The 26,864-nt window shown below is 42.7% G+C and overlaps 3 protein-coding genes across 3 annotated transcripts; 2 read left to right on the forward strand and 1 right to left on the reverse strand.

Moving 5' to 3' along the window:
- Positions 1-13: 13 nt before the first annotated feature.
- Positions 14-7,409, reverse strand: nup85 (nucleoporin 85). Its single transcript, XM_076751669.1, has 19 exons — positions 7,243-7,409; positions 6,703-6,793; positions 6,442-6,598; positions 6,228-6,298; positions 6,095-6,138; positions 5,716-5,785; positions 5,429-5,550; positions 5,202-5,336; positions 4,935-5,057; positions 4,435-4,566; positions 4,197-4,303; positions 4,006-4,089; positions 3,826-3,891; positions 3,590-3,741; positions 3,371-3,488; positions 3,058-3,158; positions 1,947-2,098; positions 1,140-1,241; positions 14-216 (listed from the first exon to the last, which is right to left on the reverse strand). The coding sequence occupies exons 1-19, from the start codon at positions 7,276-7,278 to the stop codon at positions 118-120; spliced, it is 1,962 nt and encodes a 653-aa protein (XP_076607784.1). The 5' UTR covers positions 7,279-7,409; the 3' UTR covers positions 14-117.
- Positions 7,410-8,151: 742 nt separating this feature from the next.
- On the forward strand, positions 8,152-12,830 carry LOC143333583 (small ubiquitin-related modifier 2-like). Its single transcript, XM_076751671.1, has 4 exons — positions 8,152-8,224; positions 9,266-9,397; positions 11,777-11,848; positions 12,113-12,830. Exons 1-4 carry the CDS (start codon positions 8,204-8,206, stop codon positions 12,173-12,175), a joined length of 288 nt encoding a protein of 95 aa, XP_076607786.1. The 5' UTR covers positions 8,152-8,203; the 3' UTR covers positions 12,176-12,830.
- Positions 12,831-13,216: 386 nt separating this feature from the next.
- On the forward strand, positions 13,217-22,723 carry LOC143333582 (jupiter microtubule associated homolog 1-like). The gene is made up of 5 exons (XM_076751670.1): positions 13,217-13,398; positions 15,804-15,946; positions 19,475-19,623; positions 20,315-20,345; positions 22,154-22,723. The coding sequence occupies exons 1-5, from the start codon at positions 13,343-13,345 to the stop codon at positions 22,294-22,296; spliced, it is 522 nt and encodes a 173-aa protein (XP_076607785.1). The 5' UTR covers positions 13,217-13,342; the 3' UTR covers positions 22,297-22,723.
- Positions 22,724-26,864: the final 4,141 nt, after the last annotated feature.

Below are 26,864 nucleotides of genomic sequence, written 5' to 3' on the forward strand. Positions count from 1 at the left end.
ACTAAACAATATACATCGTGAAAAGTATTTTATTATCAAAGAGCTCATTTTGATCACTTGAAATATATGTACAGTACAAAAATGCAAAAAGAGAGCCTTTCTTTTCAAAGTCACCACTCATGCCTCCACAGTTCCCTCTTTGACTATAGCCATGGCCAGATTCCTGGCCAGAGCGAGTCTCAGGAGCTCCACTTTGGTCAGCTCGATGTCTTCATCCTGAAATGACAGAAACACTCAAATAACACGTGTGGTGGATTCTATGTAACATTGTGGCAGATCTTTGTACTGTAACTGAAGAGGAAATACACTGCTGTTACTACAGTCAGATGGCTGAGAGGACAACTTTGAGGCTTTTAGGTTGTAGAAAGTCCTCTTTACAAATAGGTATTTTGCATGAAGGGTTTGCAGAAAAAAGTAATGTTTTGTACATGGAGACCAAAACGCAGTGCAATGGTCCAACTGGCAACTGAGAGGGTAGACAGAGACAAAGATACCACTGAGCAACAGTTAAATAGGAAAATAAGGCATCATGCAGTCACTGGTGAACGAAACTGGAAGTTCAGTTCAGGAACAGGTTCCTGTTTCACTGTCAAGTGCACAATAATGCCTCCAACAAGCTGCAATTAACAGACGTGTTGCTTTAGCAAAGCTATACTTAAAACGTCTAAATAGAAACAGAAGGTTAGTCGAGGGTAAGACTGCTGGAGTATCAGATGAACATACTACCCGAAGAATGCACCATTGAAAGAGCTCAAAGGCACCAAATCAAAGAGTGTTTGGGGGAAAATGGTTTCAACAGTACTCTCCCCTGTCATGACACACTGTGGGAACATTGACTGAATGGAGATTTAATCATTTAATTCTTATTGTTTAGGGGTCACAACTACTTCAAATGTAAATAATAAATTTGGTGTCTGAATTATACTGTTTTTACCCATGTTAGAATAGTGATTATTGAAGGAAGACTGGTAGTGAATGATGACAACAGCAGCTGAAACCAACAATTTTACTGGTTTCAAAAAGAAAAAAAAAAAAAATGGCACCTTCAACTGAAAGCTAGTTTCTCAGACTAACAATGAACTGCATCAGGACAACAGAGTCACCTGGGCAGGATTAAGGCTGTGTGAGGAGATGCGTACCTGCATGGGCCTGTCTGTGCTGGGAGCGGTGGTGTTCAGTGAGGAGGTGAGCTCCTCCAAACAGAACATCAGCTCATGGGTTTGGTCTGCTGAGAAGATCACCTTTAAAAAAAAAGAAAGAAAGAAAGAAAAATCAATGAACAAAGCCACCACAGACCAAATATCGATGTTCCACTTTTGTTCACGCTTTTTCTCACCCTAAAATTCATTTCGGCAAAAGAATGCAGGAGAAAACGGTGTCAGATTTGGTCTTGAGACTCGTAACTGAAAATGCTTGATTGGACACGTTTATCATCCAGTCACAGACATGAAGTGAAGTAAAGAGAGCAACGCACAAAGTTCTCCGAGCCTATGAGACAATTTCCACACATGAAGAGCACAAATAAACGAAGAAATGGGTCAATCAGCTGCAAATCAGACAGATGTTTATCAAACTAAAACCATATGCTGTTTTAGTTGGAGAGACTGAATTAACCACTGTTGGTATAAACCAACAGCTTGACGTGGACGTAAGTCTGTCCTGCACATTTCAGCATGGTTCCTGCAGGTTTCAACAAGTTAAACGTAGACTTCTTAAGAGCTTATAAGACCAATATGAATCAGGGTTTGTAACATGATCCAGTCAGTGATTATTATTGTGTTAAGTTGTTTTATTTCCATCCATTTAAACTGTACTTATATATTGGTATTGGTTTTGTTATCAGTGTCACTGGCATTATTACTACTTTTGTTACTTCTATTTGAACTGAACCAATGTCTTGTGATTACAGTGAAATCCAGTGTAGTGAGCACTTTGTGGCGACTGACCTCTTTCTGCTCCAGCAGCGGCAGGGCGTCGGTCAGCAGAGTCATCCAGAAGCTTCGGGGGGCGATCTTGGCCGTCATGAGGGAGAGGAGCAGCTTAGCGGCCTCGCTGAAGCGCTTCTCTCCGTACAGCTTGTGGAACTCGCGGTACTTCCCTACGGATGGCGACAGAGCAGCGTGTTCAGACTGTAACTGTCTTACCTCTCATCTAAATGAACTGTCCACACTCATATTTACTGATCTGTTTTTCTTATCTGTTCTTTGTCTTCATTCTTCCTGCGGTGCTCCAAACGTCACTGATACCCACCAAAAATTTTGAGCATGTTCCTTTTTTAGCAATGAAATGTCAAACACTGAATCATGAACTGTTTAACTCCTTAATAAATACACACGTCTATTTATAAACTAGATAAGTGGCTGGTCTCTGAGAGGCTTACACTCAAGATGGCAACAAAGATAGCAAAAACAAGGACTTATACGTCTCATATCAAGCCCAGCTTCAGTAGATCATAACATATCGGATATGGAACTAATCTGCAAATGTTCCCATTCAAGATGAGACCAAACTTTTCTATGGATGTCAGTTATTGACAGTTATTATCGGCCCAAGCGGAAACAATATTCCAAACTGAAGCGCTTGTTGATCACTTGCAGCCCCTATAGGCCGATGAAGAAGAGCGAGGACCCAACAGTCAACAAGCACAGAAAAAAAGCTTGTAGGATGCAACTAAGAAAGTTTACAACAGACATAACCCACAGAAAGGCCGTTCCTTTAAATGTACTTGTATCTATAAATGCGTTCTCTCTTTGTAGATATTCTTCCAGTGAAACACGGCGTCACATGCTGCTGCATTAAGCCGTTCATAGCTTTATTTATAGCTCTGTGTGCACTCATGTCTCTGAGGCTCATGTGACAGCCTAAGAGAGACGATTAGGGAAGAAGTCCAGGAGACGATCTGCCCTGACTGAATGTTCTCTCACTTAATGTGTGACTTTCACTTGTGAGAGGGGCTGAGTCACAAGTTGAGCAGTGCTATCATTACTGCAGTGTGTGTGTGTGTGTGTGTGTGTGTGTGTGTGTGTGTGTATGTGTATGTGTGTTGTTCGTTCATACCAAGGAAAGTAAGCCTGTCGCTGAGCAGCATTGCTGGACCCAAGTTGTCTATGAGGTCCAAATCAGAGAAGGTCCCTCTGGCGCAGTAATCCTGTAAGAACCTGACACACACACACACACACACACACACACACATACACACACACACACACAGATACTTCTAAGTCTGAGGATAATACAAGAGCATGTCCTTGGTCGGTGCTACAGAACAGTGTTCATCTGGCAAAAGCTTAAAAAGGCCTCCTTCAGTGCAGCCATCGGCCATGTTGCCAAACATCTTGAACAATAAAAGTGTGTTGTTCAGGGAAGTCACCTCTCTGAAATGAGGGTAGCAAAGGCAGCATCTTTGGCCCGGATGCTCCAGGAGAGAGCCGAGCCCAGTCTGTTGTTCCTCAGGGCCCGCATAGCCATGATCTTACAGATGCTCCGCACTGGAAGAGGGCAAGAAATTAAAAGGTTTCAGGCCCAACTGCATTTTAAAAAAAACATGTGATTATATTAATGAGAGGTGGACTGAGAGTGAAAGAGTCACCTTGTTCTGACATTTGTCTCTGCTCACAGATCCGGAGCACCTTGAGTGCTTTGCGCTCCGTGTCCAGAGGAACACGCTCAATCTGCAGCTCCAGATAGACGCGGCCAAACTCTGGGCAGTGGTCAAAGTAGTCCACGGCCAACTGCCACAGACTTCACACAAGCACACACACAGAAAGGAATTAACAGAAATTCCACATCAGAAGTATGATTAACAGACTGAGTTAGATAACATACCTGTGATGAGTGAAGAGACCAGAAGCATATTCTAACAGGAGAAACTCTCGCAAGTTGGAGCCAAAACTGAACACACACACATCAGAGAGAGACACAGTATATGTTAATCAAGTGTGCAATCTTGTTCTCTCCAGATTAAAAGTGTACGCAAGGACAAACACAGCCAAACAGAGTCCTTACTGTAGATTGTGAGACTGGAGGAGTTTGCAGTGATCCAACAGATCTGTCAAATGGGCCACAAACCACCAGTTGTTGAGAGCAATGCTGAGGAGACACGTGGCAAAGAGTTTAAGTGCTGTTGACATAAAGATTTACTGGCTTGTGTGTGCTGTATACATTTATATACAGATGGATGTAATCATGCATGTTACCTGCAGTCCTTGATGACCTGATGGATGTCAAACTCAAAGGCAGCCAGTAAGATGCTGTCCAGGGGCTCTGGGACACTCCTCGGGTCCAGAAACATGGTCATGCATGACTGCAGCGCACGCACACACACACACACACACACACACACACACACACACACACACACACACAGTAATTGACCTAAATGTAGCAGAGGTGAGTATGATCCTGAGTTGTGCAGCAGCAGGCAGTTTAGCTTACCTGCGCATAGTAGTGTAACTCAGTGGGTTTGACTGTGGGGTGGCAGAAGAGCAGTCTAGTGACCAGGAAATGATACCAGGTGCTCAGCAGTTCTTTGTGCTCCAGCAAAGTGTCTTCATCCCCAACTAGGATCTAAAATGAAGTGAAAGGACAGGTGGGGAAGGGTGTTAATGTTTGAGATTTAAAAACTCACACAGTGCAATTAAAGCACTCGAGTCTGGAAGTGTAGGTGCACAGATGTATGGAGAGCTTAATAAAACAGTACACTCCACTGTCTTGACAGGACTTCCCATTGGCTATACAGTGGCATGCACAAGTGTGGGTACCTCCGTCAAAATTTCTGTTACTGTGAATAGCCAGGTGCATCTTTTACAGTTTCAAAAGAAAAAAGGAAAAGGCCCATACACCCATATAAGCCCTATATACAAAAGATAACATCTTACATATTCCATACATGTAAGAAAAAGATGGACAACAGCTCAGGGGAAAAGGTCACTGACCTTGCAGATGAGCTCCAGGTGTTTGTTGCTTGCAAATGAGTTGTCCTGCAGGCAGCGGTCCACCTCCTCATGCCAGTGTCTCCACTTCACATCAAACTCTGTCAGGGTCTGGGTGCCACCAGGCTGAAGGATCATCACAGAGTAGACAGTTCAGAGGTGAAAGCCTCAACTAGTTGGTTTATAAGCTTTGGTTTCTAAGTCTGAATTATGCAGTAAGTCGTCGACAAAAGATACACAATGAGATAAAACACTTGAAGATGATCTTACATTGTAGAAGGGCATCTTGCTGAGCAGAGTGTCCATCAGTTTGTACATGTTCCTGGCAGCAGGCTGCAGGGTGGCCTGCTTCACCAGCATCTGTCGGGCTTCCTCCAACCTGCCCTGCAGCACATAACTCACCACCTGCACAGTTCACATGTAAAACGTGGTAACGTAAGATCTCAGTGTGGTGGTTTTGTCAAAGAGAGCAGGATGTGTGTGTGTGTTGCACCTACCACATCCCAATAGTCATGGTGCTCAGCAGGGCTCTCACTTTGCAGCACTTCTCTGGCCTTCTCATCCACATCAGCCTTGTGTAGCCTTACCCAGTCCAGAAGGTGGAGCAACAGGGAACCCGCTGAGGACACATGCACGCATGCACACGCACACGCACAAGCAAACACACACACACACACACACACACACACACACTTGTTTGTTTTCATAATCTCAAAGTCAAGTTAGAAAATGTATCTCTAAAATAAAGAGGGTGATTCACTAAAAGCCAAAGTCAAACTCTAACCTGGAGCAGCATCAATGAACAGCACTTCACACAGATTCCAGATCAGTTCTATGGCCAGCAGGATGGACACCTGTCACACCAAAACAGAGACCAAGTTAGGACCATGTCAATGGAAACAAAATAATGCAAAAGTGAATTTCAGTCAAAAGTTAAAATGTATTCCTCTACCTGAGCACCTTAGCATTCATTGTCTTGCTATTACAACCCGTGCATTACTATATCATCACAACACCATTTAACTAAAAGATAACTAATGTTAATACTGAATTATTGCCTTGCTTTACTGAGAAAAAAATACACTGATGGCATCCTATATACATTTCACATAAGGATGCAATGTCTCTGCATGGTGTGGCACACACACAGTAGAAGGACACACCTGATTTCCATATTGCATCGCCACTTCTGCAACTTTTGTAGAAACTGCAGAGAAGAGTCAAAGTTCAATTTGATGATCCATCGTGAATCACACTGAAGACTAAAATATTAACATTTTATTTCTAAATTCTCACCTGCAACTTGCTGAAGCTCCTCCATACAGGCTCGTATCACAGATCTATAGTTCTTACTGATGCTGACAAATCTAAGGAGCAAGATGGAAACAAATCACGATGTGTAGTCATTCATGTAGATGCTTCATCTACCTTTTGCAACAAGGATATGGTACTGAAAAGCAATACAGTGACATGCACAGGAAGAGAGGATCTGTCCATCAGGTGTCCTTACTGGGGTTTCTTATTCTTGCTGGGGAGGTCTTCTCTAATTGTCTGGAGGCCAACAAAGATGTGATGCGACTCATTGAAGAGTTTGCGTAAAATGGGGGAATATATGTCCTCGTCTTTCCTGACCTCATGGATGACGGACCATCCTGATCCTGCAGCACCTGAAAACACAGGACAGTAAGAAGAAAAGAGTCACATTAGGCAAGAACGAGGGCGAGAGAGTGTGAAACCTTAGGTGGGGGCGTGTATCAATATCTACACATACCTGATGCTTTGTAAAGGGTCTCATACACGAGGATATCACCAGGTCCCCATGCAAATCCCAAATGTGTCCCATCACTGGCTGCAGGAATGTTCTGCATTTAAAGAGGACAGATCACAGTAAAACAGGTGATCCAAAGACACAAATTGCCTACTTACATTGTGCTTTCTGTAATATAACCACATTTCCGACTTTGTAGTAACTTAAACTGTACTCTGTAACTGTAACCTTCCCATGATGCAAGTAGACTACTAGTTTAATTACCCAACGATAAAGTTGGACATTGACTAACTAGTCCTCTAGTATTGTACATATGTTCTTACTACTTTGAAGCATGTCACACGCTTTAAGACGTAGCTATGTATTTTCGTAATTAAGCGTTAATGTGTCTGACTTTTCTGACAGACGTTATGGGACTTTCTGTGTTTATATACTTACAGTAAGAGACATTCAGTTACGTTGCTGATATAGAGTTAGCTAGCTTTTTAGCAATGCTATTCAGTGGGAGAAAAGAGAGAACACTAAGCTACAGCGATTACTTACGGTGATTGCCGGCTCAACATCCACCTCCTCCATCATGGAAAAATGAAATCACTGCAATGATATTTGTGAAATGATTAAATATTCAGCTGTAAACACTTCACGCCATGAACTACAGGTGCAGCGCTGCATACGCGCCTCACTGGTTCATTCGGAAGCCCTTGCGGCGCATGAGTTATGACGTCACGACAGGGCTGCCCTTCTTCTTGCCTGTTTTTTCATCTGCTGTGTTTGGCTCTTATTGGTTTTTGCTTCGAAATACAGATAGATAACTATAAAATTCATAATCAATAAGTACAATAATACAGCTAATCAGTAACTTTAAAGTACTTTCGAAACAGGTTCACATACAAAATGGAAGTAATGAATCATCTAAACTTGGGAATAGTTTTTTTCTGTTATCCATGTACAAACCAAACATACAAATAGTTTCACTGGAATCTGTAACGAATCAGTGTTTAGGTTTGACTTATGCAAATACACTTTTTCAAATGTAAAAGTCTTCCTTTTAATGTATAGTGTATCTTCATCATCACACAAGAAAAACAAGATGGCCGCTGGGATTTATGGGGTTAAAAAAAGAAAAACAAAAAGTGCAAATACTATATTACTACTATGTGCACTTTATCATGGTGATGACTGAACCCTGCAACAGTGATGAGAGAGCAGCAGGGTAATGCGGTGTATGCTGTGCGATCGTTGTACCTTTACAAACCTGTCAACGAAAGGAAAATCATCGCTGTGCGCGTTCATGTGTTGCTGAGTGTCTCTTTAACGCGCACTGGGACTCTCCCGCCCATGCCCAGACTGCGCTTTCATCCATGTGATTACCTGCAGCCAGTCAAAGCCCGTTGCTGTGGACGCGCACTGGCTCGTGGCCGCGCACGTTAGGTTCGAATGATTTAACCGTGCGCGCACTCGTATTCTTTGTGTGGCAGGGTAGAGAAGCGCCAAAAGAGTGACCATGGCTGATGAAAAACCAAAGGTGAGTGTCTCCACATTGTACCAATATACCATTTTATTTCACCAGATATGTGGCATAGATGTTCATGGAAAAATGGGACATTTTCACACGTTCTCTTAACCTTGTTAAAGTTGAGAGCTAAATTTCAACTACTAGCTATACCTACTTTGATAGACCGGAAGGTTTGTGAACGCGCATCCGCAGGCGCGCAGGTCGCTCTCTGCTTGATCACAGCCAGCCAGCTGGTGTCATCCTCAGTGCATGCCCCAATTTACCACCGTCTGTTTGTGCGTTTCAATGACTTATGCTGCGAATAGCTTGCGTGTGTTCATTTATGTAAGTGGGAGAAAGTTTGTGCGCTCAGATGTGGTGTGCCAGTAACAACTGCCACCACTAAAACTACAGTCTCCTCTTTTGTCGTACTCGTGCTTGAATCAGGCTGCGGTCAACTTTGCAGACACTGAAGCAGAAGGTAAACAAAAGCAAAATGTACCCCAGGAAAGATTTGCAAGCTTGCTATAATGCATTTTCTGAAAATGCATTTTAAAAACCACACCTTAGCATAACTAAACTGCATGATAACGTCTGTTCTATAACCCAGCGAGTTAAATATTTCATCACGTTGATGCAAAGATCAAGTATATTCAGTATTATTTGCAATGTTGTCAGCACTAGCTTATAGGTCAACCAGAGTTACTAAAGAGATATCTGCCTGGGTATTAACTCTAGAGCAAAGCCAGTTTTCATTATCTCTTTTGACTCAGTATGTAATCATACTTCCTTACTTACCTGAATGACATGTTGGAGGTGAAGTTCATCCACCCTGAAGTAACCTGTTACATGTAGGTGTTCATCTAATCTGTGGCGGCTGTAAATGTGCAGTTGTTTACATCTGTAAAACTATAACCATAAAATAACTTCTGCTCCTGATTGACACATTTAGTCAAATGTGTGAGTGTGCCAATATATTTTCATTTGTAAATGACTGCTTATCTAACTATTCCAGCTCTGCTTCCCCGCGTGCTGATGTGAACTGTTTTTCTCTCTGACTTCATCCTGCAGGAAGCAGTCAAGACAGAAAACAACGAACACATAAACCTGAAGGTAGCAGGTCAGGATGGATCTGTAGTGCAGTTCAAGATCAAAAGACACACGCCGCTCATCAAACTCATGAAAGCCTACTGCGAGAGACAGGTGGGCACGGCGCAACCTCAGCACACCACCACCACCACCACCACCACTGATTGACTGTGAACACCGAGGATGGTGCTACAGATTCAATACAGAAGCAGTGATTCTGGGGGTGCAGAGCTCTTGTAGTGTGTGTGTTTGACTTGTGCACATAATGTTATTTGTTGCACATGTGCACATCATGCACTTCTCAGCACATACGGCTGACCTCATTTTCTATAACATGTTGTTCTCATGTGGATACTTCCTCTTAAGATTTACCGTCAAATCTAGTTTTGAGACTACATTGTCTGCAGGGAGGAACTGCCCCCGACAACTTTCTTCATCTTTCTAGAACGAAAACTTGTAGCAACTCCACTATTACTCACACCCATTGCATTTAATGCAACCATTGATTCAATTCTTAGCAAAACTCCTGCTGTCTCTTAACTGGTCTTTTCACTCCACGATGACTCCCTTCCATTTAAGTGTCCCAGTAAGCCACACCAGTGAGTCAGCTTGCACGGTACTGGGGCCCTGGAACTGGCACACCTGAATATAATACAGCCATTAATAACGCTATTAAATATCTTGAGCTTTTCCTGCCTTGGCATGTCAAAATGTCTGCCAATAAAAAACCTATCAGAGTGGAATATTTTGGAGACTTTGCAGGCCTGAATATGTAGCCATTCATAAGAGGAGTCTGTTTCCAACTGTATAGACAGCATGGATGAGGCCTTGGAAGAGCCATGTTGCTAAGTTATGCTGCATTTACATCATATGGAAATAATTATTAGAACTGCTTGATGGTTCAAAGCAGCTGCTTTGAAGTATGCACATGTTTAATCTTGTTTGAAGACTAAAAAGGCTGCGATAAGAATAATTATTTTCAGCCCTTTCACACTTGGTGTCTGGTAATTTCAGCTTTTGTTGCACAGTGCTCTAAATGATGCAATGTTAACCTCAAGCAAACAAGTCGTTATGTCTGGGAAATTTAAAAGTCCTACTTACCACATACTGTAAATGGTGTGGTAAAAAAAAAAAAAAAAAAAGGTTTTGGCCGTGATTTGACGTGACTCAGGTATTTACTTAATGGTAAGGTCACAGTTAGGTATGTTGGAGAACTCAACACATCACATAAAGCCACCTAAAAAATATTCATTGCTATCATGTTTTCAGTCATTTCTTCCTGAAAGAGTTGTTGTGTATTGTTTATTGGCTATGATCCAGCTCTGCTCCAGTGTTGTCAGGGCTATGGAGTCAATGCAAATCTTCCCTCTCTCGTCTCATCTGCTCGTCATTCTGATTCCACATATTAAACACAAAAGATGTCTAATTTTTTCCATCAGCCATTATGAGCGAAATCACTTCTGAAGTTGTCTTTGCCAGACTACTTCCTATAATGGGATGCAGGAATGCTGACTTATTCTTATGACTTATTCCAGTGAGTTAACGTTGGGATTTACTGTTGCTGTCATGGCTACAAAAACAATCCAGAGGTTTGATGATAATTATAACAGTCTGAGGTATCTTTACCTAAAAGCGAAGAAGACAAAATCTGATGAAACACAACCTCTGACATTCCTCTTTAATCTGAAAGTCAAATGAGTGTTCAAGTCTCTGGAAGAATGGAAACCCAACACCAGTGTTGTCTGTTCCTCTGACTGCCAGCAGGGCAAAAGAAACATGTTTGTCAGGCAGCTCAGTTTTAAAAATCAGTGAGAGCCAGATGTTTTTCATTATTCCTTTATTTGTGTTTCACTGCAGACAGTGTAACTCATTTTTCTGTGACCTTCAAACTTCAGGAGGCATGTGTTAAACAAGGCAGTCATTGCTTTAAAATGTTAGAAATATGACATCTATATTATTTTCTTGGCTTTTAGAATAGACGTTTCCATGAAAATGTGCAGTATGTGACTAAAAAAATGTGCTTTTTTGTGGCTTGTCTAATTAATCTTTAAATCAGACCACTTTTTCTTTGTCTTGTCCAAAATAATAGTAATCTATTGTTCTTGTATTAGACTGTTTTCTGACTGTAAATCACTTTATAACTTTGTTTTGAAATATGCTGCACAATTAAATGGATTTCTATGTTGTTAGTAGTGGCACTAATGCTAACCCATTATTTGTTGAGACCCACTCAGCTACAGTGAAAACAAATAGAAAACTGGTGGTTTTATGCATTAACCTCACAGTGAAAGTGTTTTCCATTGGCCGTTTAATTTTCCATCACATTACATCAAGTTGACAGAATAAAGTAATGGTTAAAGTTTAAAAAATGGTTTCTAAGTGGCTGTTGAGTTTTCAAAGAGTTGGTAAAAGTCTGGTATGCACAGTCTGTTTAACAATTTGGCCGTGCAGGCTTGATTTACAGCAAACATTTTTATTTGTTTATCTCTCCAGGGACTTGCAATGAGGCAAATCAGGTTCAGATTTGATGGACAGCCAATAAATGAGACAGACACACCAGCACAGGTAAGTGTAAAGTCTTGAAGCAATGACAATGACAATATACAGGAGAAAAGTTAAATATACAGCAGGAGATGCTAAACTTTGGTGTTCTTAAACTTGTGTTGAATATGACGCTAAATAGATGCAGTAGACTTGATAATATACTTAATATAAAGCAAATTTAAAATAAATACATGAGATGCAGACCAGTTAGCTTTGAAATGTAGCCAAAAGAGAAACTTCTGTTATGTGACACATGTTTAAATCTTTTTTTTTTTCTCTTAACAGTTGGAAATGGAAGATGAAGATACAATTGACGTGTTTCAACAACAGACGGGAGGCCTGTTTTAATCACCCACACGCATCACCATTTTCCTCCTTAACACAGCCGACCTTCCCAGCCTGCGATACACAGCGGCTGCTTCTTTGCAACTTGTCCTATTGTCTCAACAGAATTCCATGCAGAAGAAGTCGTCTTTTCTCTGCCACACATAACTGCTGTATAGTATTGTCATTCTTGCCCTTGTTACTTTTCTGTTTTTGTACATAAATCACATCCAGATCACCCTGAGTTTTGTTTGTTCATGCTGTATTGTGATAAATGTTAAGGACTTCCCTTTGCAGTTTGAAGGGCTTCCTCTAAGGTTGCAGACTGACAGGACTGGTTATAGAGTGACAATTAATAAAACTGACTGAACTGATCAAATGTCGTTGCTCCGGGCTCGGTCAGTGTCCAGCATATCTGTTCGTGTTAGTGAACTGTATACCCAGTTTGAGAATGGGGCTGGAATGTCACTCGTTTTCTGTCATCATCAGAAATAAATATTTGATTTTCTACATTTTTATATAGTGGATGTGTAGAGAAATGTTTGGATTGATTGTTTAACTAGGCCAAGTTTTAAATTTTGGGAAGCCTGAAGAGATGTTTCAGTTAAATAAATGACTGTATTGTCTTTTAAGATGCCTGTTAAAATAAAGCTATTGTCTTTTTCCAAACTTCCATTAATTTTGTCTGGCTCTCTGTCTGGGCTCATACAACCACTATAAAATATATTTGTGGAAGTGTAACAAGACCACAGGCCAGACAGGAATTTTTGTCTGAATTCCCAGGATGTTTTTCTTAACCCTTTAAAACACTTTGCAGATCATCATGATCAATGCTGATTGATCAGATAACAGGAAAAAAAAGCCCTCAAGGATGTGGACGCGACTGTCTGATCACTGACATGCATCCGAGACCTGCCACCAACAAGAGAGGCGATCTCTAAGGTTCTGTCCAATGGGAGAGGAGTTCTGTGATGTTCTGTCCAATCAGAGCTGGCCGAACGCTGGTGGGATGGGTCTCGTGGGCTGGCACCGCAGAACCAACGGATCTGGTCCTCGTTATGTTTTTCAGTGTCGGGTGGAGTCTACATCCTGTCGCATCTCTGCGGGGAAGGAGGAGGACTTTTTTTTTTTTTTACACTAGTTTCTCACTGACTATTTCTTACTGCCAAGACATCGAAATACTCCTTAAAGATGACGACGACCACCACCTTCCAAGGAATGAGCCCCGGTGCTAAAAGCAGTTCCAGGTAAAAGAAGCTGAAAGCCTTTCATGGAGGAACAAAAGAAGTGTGATGCGGGCGAAGCCTCTGAGCTAGCAAACGCCTCTTTCCTGCGTTTGCCCAAAGGCAGCCTCACATTAGCACGCTGGTGGCATGGCGAGGGATTTCTCTGGATTTAGCTAAAGTGTCACATCGTCTCGCCAATTAAGTTAATCTTATTGGGTGACTGATGCAGCACACCGCCTTTAGCGACATGAAGTTAGTCCGGCTAGCCTGTCTGAGCGTGGACAGTCATTAGACATGCGACTGTGAGGGAAAAGGGAGAAAACCCGAGGGGATGTTTTCCATCTATTTTCTGGGAGAAACGGTCGTAACGTTAGCTCTCGACTGGCTGTGGTCGACCTCAAGATAACTTTTTTTTTTGTAGTTCAAGTCCAGGTTGCTTCCTAAATGCTGCTCGTTGGAGCTGCTGAAAATGTTAAACCCACAGCGTTAGTGGATGTGTTATCTGTGGATTTGGTAGAGGAACAGAGACACAGCTCAAGAGTCCAAGAGTCCAAGTATGTGATTGACTGCAGAGAGACTCCTTTGGTCTGCATATGTCATTATCACTGATGGTTACGGCTAATGGAAGTTTGGGGAAACTCGGATGGTGTCCATTTGAACTTTCAGTAGATATGTCTGCGCTATTGTTTGACGCACAGTGTTTGAACAGTGTCTATAATCGTGGAAATCACCTTAAGAGGGCCACTCATCCTCCAAACACGCAGTCACAGCTTTCCAGTAAGTGATGCATCTCGTCTGGATGCTTTCCTGCCCCCTTTTGCAGTGAAAACAATGCAAAGAAAGCAACTTGAAACCATGTCTGGCCCAGTAACGTTGCGTGATTTTTAAAGGGCCTATCAGCCAGATTTTGAGGAAAAGTACTAACTTTACTCGCGTTTTGTGTGTGATCGCATCAGATCTCGGTCAGTCTGAAAGCGTTTTGAAGCCGCATCCTGTTTTCGGATGATGCGGGGGCTTGGGTGGGGGCTTTGAGCTGGTTAAGCCTATAAATCTTTCCTTAGCGCTTCGCTTTTGCTCCTTAAAGCCCCCCTCCCTTACAAGCTGCTGGTCATTTGTGCTGCTGGTCGACGGAGGAGATCCGTACGGCAGCAATTTGAGCAGAATGAGGCTAAAATCTTAGTAGGCCATCAAAAGCCTCCTGCCCTGCCTTATCAGACATGCCATCTTTGGCTTTGGCTCAGCTGCATCTGCCCGAGCTCCACCTGCCTGAAGCTGCCTTTAAGCTTCTCAACATTAATGCCGTTTCATTGATATTATTTGCAGTTTCATTCTAGGGTGGGGTCTGCTGCCAGGCAGCTAAAAGCTTTTCCCCCCAATAGCAATCCGTGTGGAAAGCATGAGCTCATCCTCTCTGGCCGGGAGGTGAAGTCTGGTTTAGGCATTACTGTCACAGCCAAGTGTGACGAAGAATTGATTGAGAAAATTCAGGTGGTTGCAGTCCACCCGGCGTGGATCTGCCTCCTCCGCTTGCTTTCTTTTGTAGTTGTGCTTGGAGAGCAGGGTTGTTTTTTGGACTCCATCTGCCCGCCTGGCCCTTGGACAGCTGCTCAGTGTGTCAGCTGGTGGCTTCAGGGGCTCTGAGGAGAAGAGAGTTTGCTGGAAAAAAAGAGGGAGGGGTCCAGCAGGGCCGCTGCAAACACATCAGTTTTTGTCAGCCACCCCAACTGTCCTTCAGCACGGCAAGGAAAAAGGGTTTCCCTTCTCGTTATCGCGCTCCTTTTGTTCAGCCTGTGGTGGGAGGAATGTCAGTGCAAAGTGGGCTTTGTTGGTCTGCATGCAGGCCTTCTCTGCTCTTCTAGAAGCGTCTCTTGATCAGATGACCTACATTCGCTGTGCACCGCAGACTTTTCACCTCTGTTGTGTAGTTTTGACCCAGAGGAGGCATCGGATTTAATCTGCTCATTTAATAATGGAGTAACAATGCAAAACCAGGAACTGACACCGACCCCGCTTGTGTCACTGCAAAGGAATCTGTGCTGAGGAGAGGCAGCAGCTAGCCAGCTAACTCTGTGATTATATGCGAGTGGAGTCAGCTGCCGGGCAGAGATTGTGACTGTCTGTCTGACAGGCTGACAGCCGGGGCTTAGAGAGCAGAGACCTTGCTGGTAGCTTGTGAGTTTTTGTGCGTGTGGTATGTACATAAAAGGGTTGGGGTGGAGTAGAGAGGAGGCTGGAAGTAGCTTGAGGCGTCCTCATGTTATATTTGACTATTGATTTTATTTTACCCCCCCACCCACACACTGTGCAGCTAATCGGTGGCGTGTGACACACGGTTTTTTTAATCGTGCCTAAAAAGTGGGCGTTGGACGCATGAGAGCACGATGTCAATCAAATGGCATTATAATCCATCATTTGTTGATCTCTAGGGTACTACGACCGCCAGGCGGGGACTCCAGCTTGTCCTTCGGCACAGATGACAACACAACCCCCCAGCGCAAGAGCAAGATGGCCTCCAGCATCTTTGCAGAACCTGAGGACCCCCATGCTCATCGGAGGAACAATCCGCCCAGTAACTCAATCTATTCACTCTATTTTAGTTCATTTTCCATGTGTCAGTATCAAAGCCAACTGAATAGAAACAACAGGGTTTGGAGTTAATGTTAATTCATTTTGCACAAGGTAAGAACTGATGTAAGCGCGACTTCAAACGTGCAATACTAAACAGAACTACCAGACGCCTTAAGTAAGCAAAAAGCGCCATGGGAGCGCCGAGTACCGTGGAATTAGTTCCTCTAACTTGAGCTCGGAAAAGATACAAACTGAGTGTTTAGTATTTTTCCATTTAGGTTGTCAGAAAGAACATTCCACAAGTGCAATAGCCAAAAAGCCCCGCAGTACTGGGATAAGGGTAATTTGAAGCCAAGCTTTGTTAAATGGGATGAGGATCGGCCCTCAATGGAAAGAAATAGGTCAGCTAAAAAAATGTGTCAGTTGGTGAAATGTGTGGCCTTGTATAGACACGAGGGAAGTTTTATTTTGAGTACACAAGGAGCGGCAGACAAACGCAGCAGCGGGGGGGAGAGGAGACCTGTGAATGGCTTCGAGTTGTCAAGGTCACTGCAAACATACAGCCACAGAGGCTTGAATGAAAAATTAATGCAGTCTGACATTATTGTGCCTGCCAGTATATGTTTACGATAACCAAGATAAAGCTTTAGCCAAACATAAATCACTCCTCAGTGTGCATTATCTTTATTGCTTGTAATTTAAGGATGTCCATTTTATCCCAGCTAGTCAGCGTTTGGTTAAGGCTCAAAGATTTGATAAAGTGCATAAAGAGGAAAATTCAAACCCCACAGCAGCAGGATTCTGTTTCAGCTCAGTGCTTTGAAGTTACTCACGAGCCAGAGATCATGTTTTCACACTGGCTACTTTATGGAAAACTGTTAACACTGTGTATCCAATCTTCTTGGCGTGTGTGGACGATGAAGAGTTTACAGTAAAATCATTACTTCATCCTCTGACCTCTGCAGCCTGCAGCTGCTCACAGCAAAGCCTTTTCCTGCTTGCATTGTTTCATTTCGGTCTGGGTCATGTTCAGGGGAGCCTTTCCATAGTTGTCCCGGATACAACTGGATGAGCATATTTCTCTCTGCCTGAATGAGCAAACTTTATTACTCTAACAGGTTTCATAAGCATTGTGCCGTCTGTCTGACTGGGTATGAACTCCTATTTTAAAAGAGCAGGTGTGTTTGCTTTGGCATGCTGTCCTGTGAAAATCTTTTTTAAATACATCTTTTTATATGCCGAATACATATCAAGACCATCTAGAACAACATGCGTTTTGTTGTGAATACTGTGCTGCAGCACACATCCAGGCCCCACCCCTGCTGTAACCATCAGCTTTGTTATGATGGGACGTTTCATTGTGAACACCTGCAGAAATTAGATGATACGTCTTTGCATTTAGCCTCAGAGTGACAGGACGTATGGAGAAGATTTGAAGTAGAAATGTTGTATTTAAATGGACTATTCATCCCAAAATTTAAAAAAAAAAAAAAAAAAAAATTCCTCTTACCTGTAGTGCTGTTTATCCATCTAGATTGTTCTGGTGTGACTTGCCAAGTTCTGGAGATATCAGCTGAAAGGGCGTCTGCCTTCCCTCGAATATATAATGAGACTGGATGCTACTTGGCTCATGTTGCTCAATGTGCTGTAAAAATCCATTTGAAAACTGTCTCTTTTTAGAAATCATGACCCGGTTACTCAAGATAATCCTCAGACCTCGTTGCGAGCGGTGTCATGTAGGAACTAGTTTCTGTCTTTGCAACTCCACCCACCAACCGTATTTCTGTAAGTGTGCATCTACTCATGGACAAGAGGCTCATGACAGCGCAGCTCCTAAACATTAATGCTGTCCTCCTCGGCTGAGGTGTAACGTTAGCTGGCATATAAATGATCTCCACAAGCTAGCAGTGTCAGACAAGGGCATGCTTCCCTTTGAGTCGTGATGTGGTTGGTTGGTGTAGAATGGTAGAAAGAAAATAGCTCCAACATGAAACTAACTGGGTTATGATTTCTGGAGAGAGATATTGTTGCTGCTGCTGAACTGTACCTTTTAGGTGCCACACATCTTAGACCACTGGGCCATTGGGAAAGCTGGATTTTTATGATAATTGAAGGTCTACATTGGCTGTGAGAAGAGCTTATGTTGTAGTTTATGGTCAATCAGAATTCAAATATCCCTGACTTTACTCCGGATAATCCTTCGACGTCACTGTGAACAGTTTTAACACATATTTCCAGTGAGAACTGTTCACAGCAATGTCTGTGGATTATCCAGAGTGACTAAGATGTTATGTCTGGAAAGACCTGTTGTTGAGTTCTTCAAGCATTGTCTTTTTTTTTTTTGCTTTGAACAATCACTTTGTATTTACTTTAATAGTGTTGGGCGGATGGCAGTAACTGATATCTCTAAACCCGAGTAAACAAACTTAAAAGTGTCTTCATGGCTCCCACTAGGAGTACCTTATTATTATTCATAATGGGAGGTTGCGGGTCAGGTTTTATGGTTTTCAGATACCAGAGTTGTTGGTTTGTTAAGGTGCCCTCAGCTTCTGGCCGCATGAGGAGCACTCTGTAATCAGAGAGGAAGCCAAGACTATCAGCAGCTGCATGATTGCTGTTCCTGTCTCCAAGCTTGTTGACTGGTGAGGTCAATGTTATCATACATTTATATCATGGGCCCAGGAGATCTATAAGGTTAAGTAGACGGTTATGTGCTGTAGTGATGATAACATAATGCATCAGTGTCCAGCCCATGAATCTAGTTTAATCCTCTTCCATTTGCTGTTTGTTGTTCACTGTCCAGAGGATTGATCAGACGGAGGAACGTGGAGCCAATAATGAAGGAGCCCTTGTTGAGTGATATAGGCTCTCAACAGTGCTGATTCACTTCAGTCTATTAACAACAATGGCCACTCCTCTGCTTCTTCAGCAGCGTTGTTCCCCTCATGACAAAGACTGTCTGTCCCCTCCCTGGCCCTCAGGGCTGGAGCTGGGCTGTTACCTTATGTGGCTTTGGTTAGCACAGCTTCGCCACAGTGGGCCGAACACTGTGCTTTAATGCTCTTTCTGCTAAAGGAGAATGCAGGCGCTACAGGGTTATGTGAGTTTTGGCATTCAGGTCGTCTGCCTGGAAGTGTTCCACTGTGTTTCTGGGTCTGTTGCAGACGCCCAAGCGGATTTGGTGATGTTTCCTGTTGGTTCTCAGTGATTTTGCCTCATGTTTTTTCAGTCCAATTCCCTCTAAAAGCTGATGTTTTATCAAATCTGAGAAGATGAATCTTGTGGTGAGCACGGTTAGACTCTTGTGTTAGAAACATTGGGGTCTTGGGTGGCTTTGCGGCTAATTGGATTAGTGTCCATATGGTATGACTCTGCTGCTCTGATGCCTTAGTCATGTTTCGTCATTTGTCTCTTGTTTCCTGTCTAGCCTCAATTTAATCCGCTGGCCAAAAAGGGACAAAATATGCATGACAGCTCATGTATTTTACTCTGCTTAATTGCTCTATCCGTCTCACTCTTACCTTCCAAGGCGGGACACCCACAGGAACCCTGTGCGGGGAGCCTTCAGCCCCACTGAGGCGGTGCCAGCAGCCTCTTCTCTTCCCCAAGAACCCTCAACCGGAACTGACCACCATCCACAACTCCGGGGCAGCCTTGGTCTGGACCCAGAGACAAGAGGTACCTCTCATTGAGTCTGACAGGCGCTGTTTCCAAAACAGAGCCACAGCCTAGTTTGGGGGCCGAAAAGCACACAGTCATAGATTAAGTATAATTCCAAACAGTTCAGTGGAAAATTCAGTGGGGGAAGGATGATTTGATCCATCTATTTGAAACTGACCCAGGATGTTGTTTGATAGATACTCTCCACCGACGTTTGTAATCCCTATGGAGGTTTAATTTTTACTCTGGGAGTGTGCCAGTCCTCACTGCCTGACATGGCTGCATGTTTTTTTTTTTTTTTCTAAATGGCAGAGCCATAAAGAAACAGTAGACAGCGTATCTGTTACGAGACGTAATGCGAGGGCAAGGGTCCACCTGGTAAATAAATGCATGCAATGACTTATCTACTAGAATATATGATATGTTCAGGGTCAGAGAGCTCAGTAGGGGTGTTATTAATCACTGATAATTAGCTGCTGATGGTGCAGAAGCTACTGCTGCTTCAGCCTCTGGAAGTATTTTTCTCTGCCTTATTTTCTGTTTTGGCTTTGTTTTATATTTAACAACACTTCCAGACTGTTTGTTCAGGTCACTGTGTTGGTAGAAGTGATGGGATTCAGTTATAGGAAAACAGGAAGAGGGACCGAAAAAAAAGTTACTTTGGTTAAGTAACAATCGCTGATATCATTGTCTTATGTTTTCTTTGTAGGTTGAAAATGGCCAAGAACCAGCAAATGATGGTGAGTATCCTGGACTCTTGAACTGTTTATAAAGAGGCTCTTAAATTTTGTCACAGTCTCACAATGTCCATGACTGAGATTATTCAGGGAGCAGCTCCATGGCACACGATAACCAATCAGGTATTTGCCCTCTCTTGCCTGGTGACTGGTGTTGCCCCACATGCTGCTGGCATACCATAATTTTTACACTACCATAAAGATACAGTGCACACGATCTCCCTTTCTAATTCAACATCGCATTATCTCTTTGATGTTTTTTTTCCCCTGTCATGATGGCGTGATGGTCTGTAGTCAAGCAGCTGTTCTTTGATGGCAGGCTTCACTTAGTATGAAAAGCTTTTTATTAACCTCCAGGTGCACCTTTGTGAGAGAGTGGCTGGCTCCGCAGATAATGGAGGGTTTGACCGCACATCTCGGCGGACATTTAGAAATCAAAGACCACTTATTTGCTGCTGCTTTTGAATATGACTGGAATGTGTGTGCACTCTGAAGTGTCTTATGTGCGCGTGTTGCCGTTTGTATGTCCATCAGCAAATAACTGAGGGCTTCAGCCACTTTATTAACACGGTGTGACGAGTAGTGTTTCATTTCACACATTTCTTTGAAACAAGCAGACAAGGCCATGGTTCAAGTCCGCCTGAGAAGAAACTGTTACTATCACTCAGGATATTACTCATAGAATTATGATATTAGCATCCATCTAATTAGTAATACTTTAGGCAATAAAAACATTAATGAAAAAAGACATTCAAATTTAAGTTTGTGTTTTTGTGTCTAATAGTTAATCCAGTGGAAAACATAGTCATCCTGTGTTAACATGCTATTATGTGCAGCATCCTCCCTTAAATGTATGTCATGAGGAGAGAGGCGCACCTGGCAAACACCAGCACAAATGACTTGTAAACTGCTGCTCCAGGTGCATCTGCTTGATAAACACAGCACGTGTGTTTGGGACAGAATGTGTCACATCTGGGGTTTTCACAGTATGAGATTTTCATGTCTTATATGGTGTTACAATGTTATTATTGTTGTTGTTTTTAGTTACAATCACCCCTAAATGGATGAAAGTAGGATGTTTTTGGTTTTTTTGGTTTGGTTATGTCCTGGCAGACATGGAACTTGATGTAAACTTGAAATATTTTTTTTGATAATGCCTAATACAGTAGCATTAAATACTTTAGGTAAGCAACTGTACCTGGAATGATAACTGTATACCGTGAAACCGGTATCGTGCTGCAGCCTCAGCCACATCTGCACCTGGAAAAAGGCTGCAAAAGCCAGAGAGAATCTGGCCCAGATAGTTAAATTATGGGAGCTCCTGGATGCACACTGACCAGGCCACGCTGAGCAGTCCCAATATCTGTGCCGCCAGTCTCTTTTATGCAGCTGTCACAGCAGCCCTCCGCCTGTTCTTACATCAAGCTGAGAACATTTGAGAGTCCATTCAGCCTAAAAAAAGAATTTGAAATAAAGCGTTGACCTTATTTGTGACATTTAAGTTGAAAAAGTCCTCTTGAATTTGCACATTTCTACAGTAATTCAGGCACTAATGGACAACGAGAGCCCAGTGCTTCAGCACTGATTTCATTACAGAACTGCTGAACCTCACTCACACGCTGCAGCCTTCACAACCAAAAAGCAGTGAAGTCAAAGTTTAGTTAAGATCGGTCTGGCTTTTTGTTTTAACACAAGAGTAGCAGCTGTCTTTGAAATGTAGATTTTAGGAGAAAAGCTAAGGCCCTAAAGTCATCATCCAGAAACCCTCTGATGGTTTGGTTTAACGCGTCGTCTCTTCGGTGCGTCTGCAGAGTGTCCTGACGATGCGGAGCAGCCGGAGCAAGACCAGCAGAAGGAGATGCCACAGCCCTCTGACCCGTCGGATGGTGCCAACGCCGCCACGGGCAGCCGAAGAAACCCACCTGGTGGCAAGTCCAGCCTCATCCTGGGTTGAGACCACTCGTTTTTTTTTTTGTTTTGTTTTTTTCATTCGAACGCTTTTTTTATTTTTTAAAGATAAATACCCCCATCACTCTCTTCCTCCTCATCAACCTGTCACCTTCCTCCCTCCTTCACCTACTTCACATGCACTCGTGCCGTCACGTCCACGGACCCCCGTGTCCTCTCCCTCCGCCCTCAAACCTTTCGTTTTGATCCTTTTTTCTATTAAAAGAAGAAAACTGTTGACAAAAGCACTTTATGTATCTCCTCCTCCCCCCCCACCCTTCCATTTCAGCCCATCCTGTAGTGCATCGCGCCTGCTGGGAAAGGCATGACGTTTAGCTTGTCCCTCATTCTTCCCTGTTGTAAATGGTAAAGGAAAAAAATAATAAAAAAGATTTGATGCGTGGATTTCTAAATACAATAAAGATTGATATGAATTTCCTGTGGCTGATTCTTCTTTTTCTTTTTTCATGTAGCCATAGTCTTGTCATAGTGAATATTGCTATTCATTAGTCATGTGCATAATATAACGTCCATGAAGTAAAATGTCAGCATAAAATCAACAGTAGAGTTGCTTGTCCTCAGTTTTCATGTTCATGAACGTCTCACCACATGGAGCTGAATATTATTTATGTGCAGCGAGATGGAGCCTGAAGACTGGGACTGTTGAGAGCAGAGACAGGCTCTGGACTGGAAACCTGCCCAGCCAAAGTAATCGCAAAAGCTGCCTCCAGTTCTGCCAAAAGAGAAACTGCACTATCTGTCATGACATCACACGCTGGATATTTGGCTCTCTTTGCAGCGTTTTTTGATGTCAGATAGGTGTTGCATTTTGTCAAGAATGTTAGCCGGGACGTTTTAACTGAACGTTGGATTCAAAAGGTGATGTGATTCATGCAAGATGTAATGTTACTCCTGAAACATTACCATGAGCAGCATTCCTCAAAGATGGCTTTATTTGGAAATGCTTGTCTGAGTTTATTGCCGTCTTCAGCACCGTGAGGAACACACAAAAGTGGACACAGTGCACCAATTGTTCTTAACCAGCACCTGTTATGTGTATCAGACTCGTCCAATATTGCCTCTCTTCATATTTTCACATGTTTAGAGAGCACAGTTTTCTGCAACCCTCTGACAAAAAATAATACTGATAATCTTCACACTGGCAGCGAATGTGTAAATAGTTATGAATGTCACTTCTTATCATGCGTCGACTGAGGATCACTTGGATTTAAAGTCATCTTGTCTTAACTCCGTGACTTTGATTTGTATTGTTGACTTGATTAGTCCTTGTAAGCCTCTTACTGTGGAGCTGAAGGGGCCCAGAGGGCAGATCATCTTTTAGCAGTGATAACACACTCCTCAGAAATTACAGGGAATGACAGAAATGGTAATTTGAGTGTTGTTCTGCAAGTTGTCATGCTGTGCTCATCATGGGCTTAAGCAAACAGTGTCCACTAAATTGTGCTTCATCTACCCACAGACTAGCTTCATGCTGTGGGTGGTGTCCTGAACAAAAGTTGCTATCGGAATAGCTTCAGTCTCTTTCTTTTCAGCCTCCTGAGCTACAACTGGAGCTCCTGCAGAGCCAAACCCTGAGCGGCCCGCGAAGAGTGCTGTGGTGCAGCAGTGTGTTTTAAGCCCTCATCTGCAGTGAAAGGCATGCAGAGGTCACTCAAGATCAGGAAAAGAACTTCCTGCCCTGGAGAAATGCCAGGATGTTGGAGTGCAGTCAATGAAGGCTTGTTTTCAGTAAGTGCTGTACCCGCAGGGAAAGTCCTGTGCCTTTTATTATACCTCAAGACACAGTCAGCCTGGATCTCTGCTGCTTTCCTCAGTCCTCTTCTTACTTACTGCATTTTTGTTATTGTTGTTGCTGTTGTTGCCACTGGTGGAACTCAACTAAGTACATTTACTCAAGTACTGAACTATGAGGTACAACTCAACTACTACTTGTACTCCACTATATCTCAGAGGGAAATACTGTACTTTATACTCTGCTGTTTATCTGACAGCTCGAGTTACTGGTTACTTTACAAAATAAGATTTTTACACAGAAAACATACAAAGAGATTATAAGATAAGATGAGACAACTGCTCATCTTACAAATTACATTTTGTCATAATTGATGACAACATTATAACATAATGTAGGATTTTGTTATGAATTAAACTACCCAGCAGTACACAGTTTACAAGTACAGCTGAAACCATCAGCTGATTCGTCAATTGACAGAAAATTGGTGACCTTTTTGATACACTGATACATATTTTGAACATTTCCAGCTTCACAGATATGATGATTTGCTGCTTTTCCTTTTAATTTGTTTTTCAAATGATCTTTAATAAGTTTGAGGTTTGAACACTTTGTGAAGGTGTAATTATGGTGACATTTCTCCCTATTTTCCAAATATTTACAAGCCAAACAATCAATCGATTAATGGAGAAGATAATCACCAGATGAATCCATAATGAAAATAATCATTCGCTGCACTCTGACACAAAATAGTTCAAAGTGAGCTCCACCTCAACCAACTACAACAGTAAAAACTAGTACTGATAATCCACTTTAATGATCATTTACTGTATGATATTATGAGTTAAAAGGGACATTTTTTGGCATTGAGTACTTTTGACATTCTTAGTACTTTTCCCTGATCATACTGACATATGTGAGTAACATTTTAAAAGCAGAAATGTGTAACAGAGTGTTTCTACATTCAGGTCCATCCCTGGTTGTAGCAAACAAATGCAACGCTGCAGTTGGCCCTTTTGTCCTGGTCAACAGCTAATCAGTAAAACCACATTAGAAGCAGACTCTCTTCTCTATCCCCCTCGATCATCCTACTAATCTTTCTAGAAAGACGGGAGATTACCATTGTCCTCCCCCCACAGCCATATGCCGAGTCATTTAACTGCTGTCTGTGATGAATGCGTAAGCATGCTTGCTCATTGACAGGGTCATTATGCCGTGTGCTCTCCAGATGAGGCCCGTGAGATGTCTCAAGAGGACAATAACGCCGGAGTGTTGAGACGAACTGGGGAAATGAGATGAGTCATCTCTGAGTGGCATGACAATCGATCAATCAATCAATAGCCACATTCATACTGCACTGACTCAGCAAATACCAGGCAGGAGGAAGAGAAGCTATAGGAGGAAATGCACGACTACACAATGCCGGCCATTAGTATCCTAACTAATAATTCTGTTATCATTGGCCTATAAAGAAAAACTGAAATGATTAAGTTAATGGTCTCCCCGTGTTCTATTGTTGTTGTCTTCCTGTCCTCTCTGTGACCAGAGACAGAGCCTCCTGATTGTCCTGCAGGCTCACAAACATATAACACCTCCCACCCACCAGAAGCCCTAAACAGGAAGCACTGGTTGGCAAATCTACTGGGCTGTTTCCGCACTAACAAAGGGAGCGTAAAAAGCCCTCCTTGCAGCGTCTGCTCTGGCTCACAGTGCACCTTCTGAGCCGGACGAGACTGGAGGAGGGGAGCTGATGGGGGGGGGGGAAGAGCGGTGGGATGGACAGGGACCTTTTTAATTCTGCCCCAGAGGGAGGCAGAGAGAGCAGGAGGTGGGTGTGTTTTTGAATTTATCTCCAAAGACTGGAGAAGCCTTTATTGATGTTACTGATGTTGAGTCTTTCGGTTCCCTCAGGACAGAGGCATGTTAATGGAGTCTGCTGAGGTCATTTCAGCATCAGACAATGATCCTCACCTTACGTATGGAATAAAACCCTGTCAGCTATACGTACATCCCTGTGATTTTACTGTCTCCTGATATGTGCTGGGATATTTTTGTTTCAGTTTTCTCTGATGCAAACACATGCTGTATTTATTCAGTTTTTGTCACTTCATACTCTCCATCATTAAGTGAGAGATTGGATGGTCATACGCCTGAGTGAATTTGAGTGAGTCCATGTGATTTCATGGTTTTCAGTGTGCTGAGTGAGGAGGAAATGGGTTTCCAAGGATGTAATCAGAGGGGGACCACCTTTACGCAACAAATTTGAGTTCAGGTTTTGGTTAAAAAAGAGGCTTGTGTGTGGTGATTTTAACTGTAAGTTCATGTTCTTGGCTTAGTTCATCTCAGTGTTTCAATCCTGAAATCTCAGGAAATAAAATGGGCAGTGTTAGAGGGTGTGTGAGGAAACTTTTTCATTTTTTTAAGCCAACCCTTTCAATGTGTCTTTTTGTGTTTTCTGTCATAACTAGAGATGTACTGAACCAGTGGTTTATCTTCCCATAGATCTTAAATATAGCATTGACTTGCATTTTCTCCATTGTCACTATATGAGTATATCCATGTATCCTATGACAGTTACACTTTTCTGTCATTCATTCTCTGTTTGTACACCAGCCTCCATTTCTTCCATCGGTGCCCACAGGATGACTTGTAGCTGTCAGCAAATTAATGCTGAATAGCTTTTAACATAGGGGTTCAGTATATTCCATCTAAATGGTTAACACTCACACATGTTTGTTCTTCTGCCACTAGAGGGCGATGCAACCGCTGTAAAACTAAACTTTTGACCTACTTTTCGCTGTGGAATATGCTTTGACACCCTA

Source organism: Chaetodon auriga, chromosome 16 (genome assembly GCF_051107435.1).
Source record: "Chaetodon auriga isolate fChaAug3 chromosome 16, fChaAug3.hap1, whole genome shotgun sequence".
Taxonomy (NCBI): Eukaryota; Metazoa; Chordata; class Actinopteri; order Chaetodontiformes; family Chaetodontidae; genus Chaetodon; species Chaetodon auriga.

Bases quoted from the DNA above. Each gene is read 5' to 3' on its own strand.
- LOC143333583 (XM_076751671.1), top strand. From the start codon at position 8,204: ATGGCTGATGAAAAACCAAAG. The intron at 8,225-9,265 runs GTGAGTGTCTCC...TTCATCCTGCAG, and splicing joins TGGCTGATGAAAAACCAAAG to GAAGCAGTCAAGACAGAAAA. The intron at 11,849-12,112 runs GTAAGTGTAAAG...TTCTCTTAACAG, and splicing joins AGACAGACACACCAGCACAG to TTGGAAATGGAAGATGAAGA.
- LOC143333582 (XM_076751670.1), top strand. From the start codon at position 13,343: ATGACGACGACCACCACCTTCCAAGGAATGAGCCCCGGTGCTAAAAGC. The intron at 13,399-15,803 runs GTAAAAGAAGCT...GTTGATCTCTAG, and splicing joins GGTGCTAAAAGCAGTTCCAG to GGTACTACGACCGCCAGGCG. The intron at 20,346-22,153 runs GTGAGTATCCTG...GTGCGTCTGCAG, and splicing joins CCAAGAACCAGCAAATGATG to AGTGTCCTGACGATGCGGAG.
- nup85 (XM_076751669.1), bottom strand. From the start codon at position 7,278: ATGATGGAGGAGGTGGATGTTGAGCCGGCAATCACC. The intron at 4,304-4,434 runs GTAAGCTAAACT...CGTGCGCTGCAG, and splicing joins AGTTACACTACTATGCGCAG to TCATGCATGACCATGTTTCT. The intron at 3,892-4,005 runs GTAAGGACTCTG...GTGTGTGTTCAG, and splicing joins CTCCAGTCTCACAATCTACA to TTTTGGCTCCAACTTGCGAG.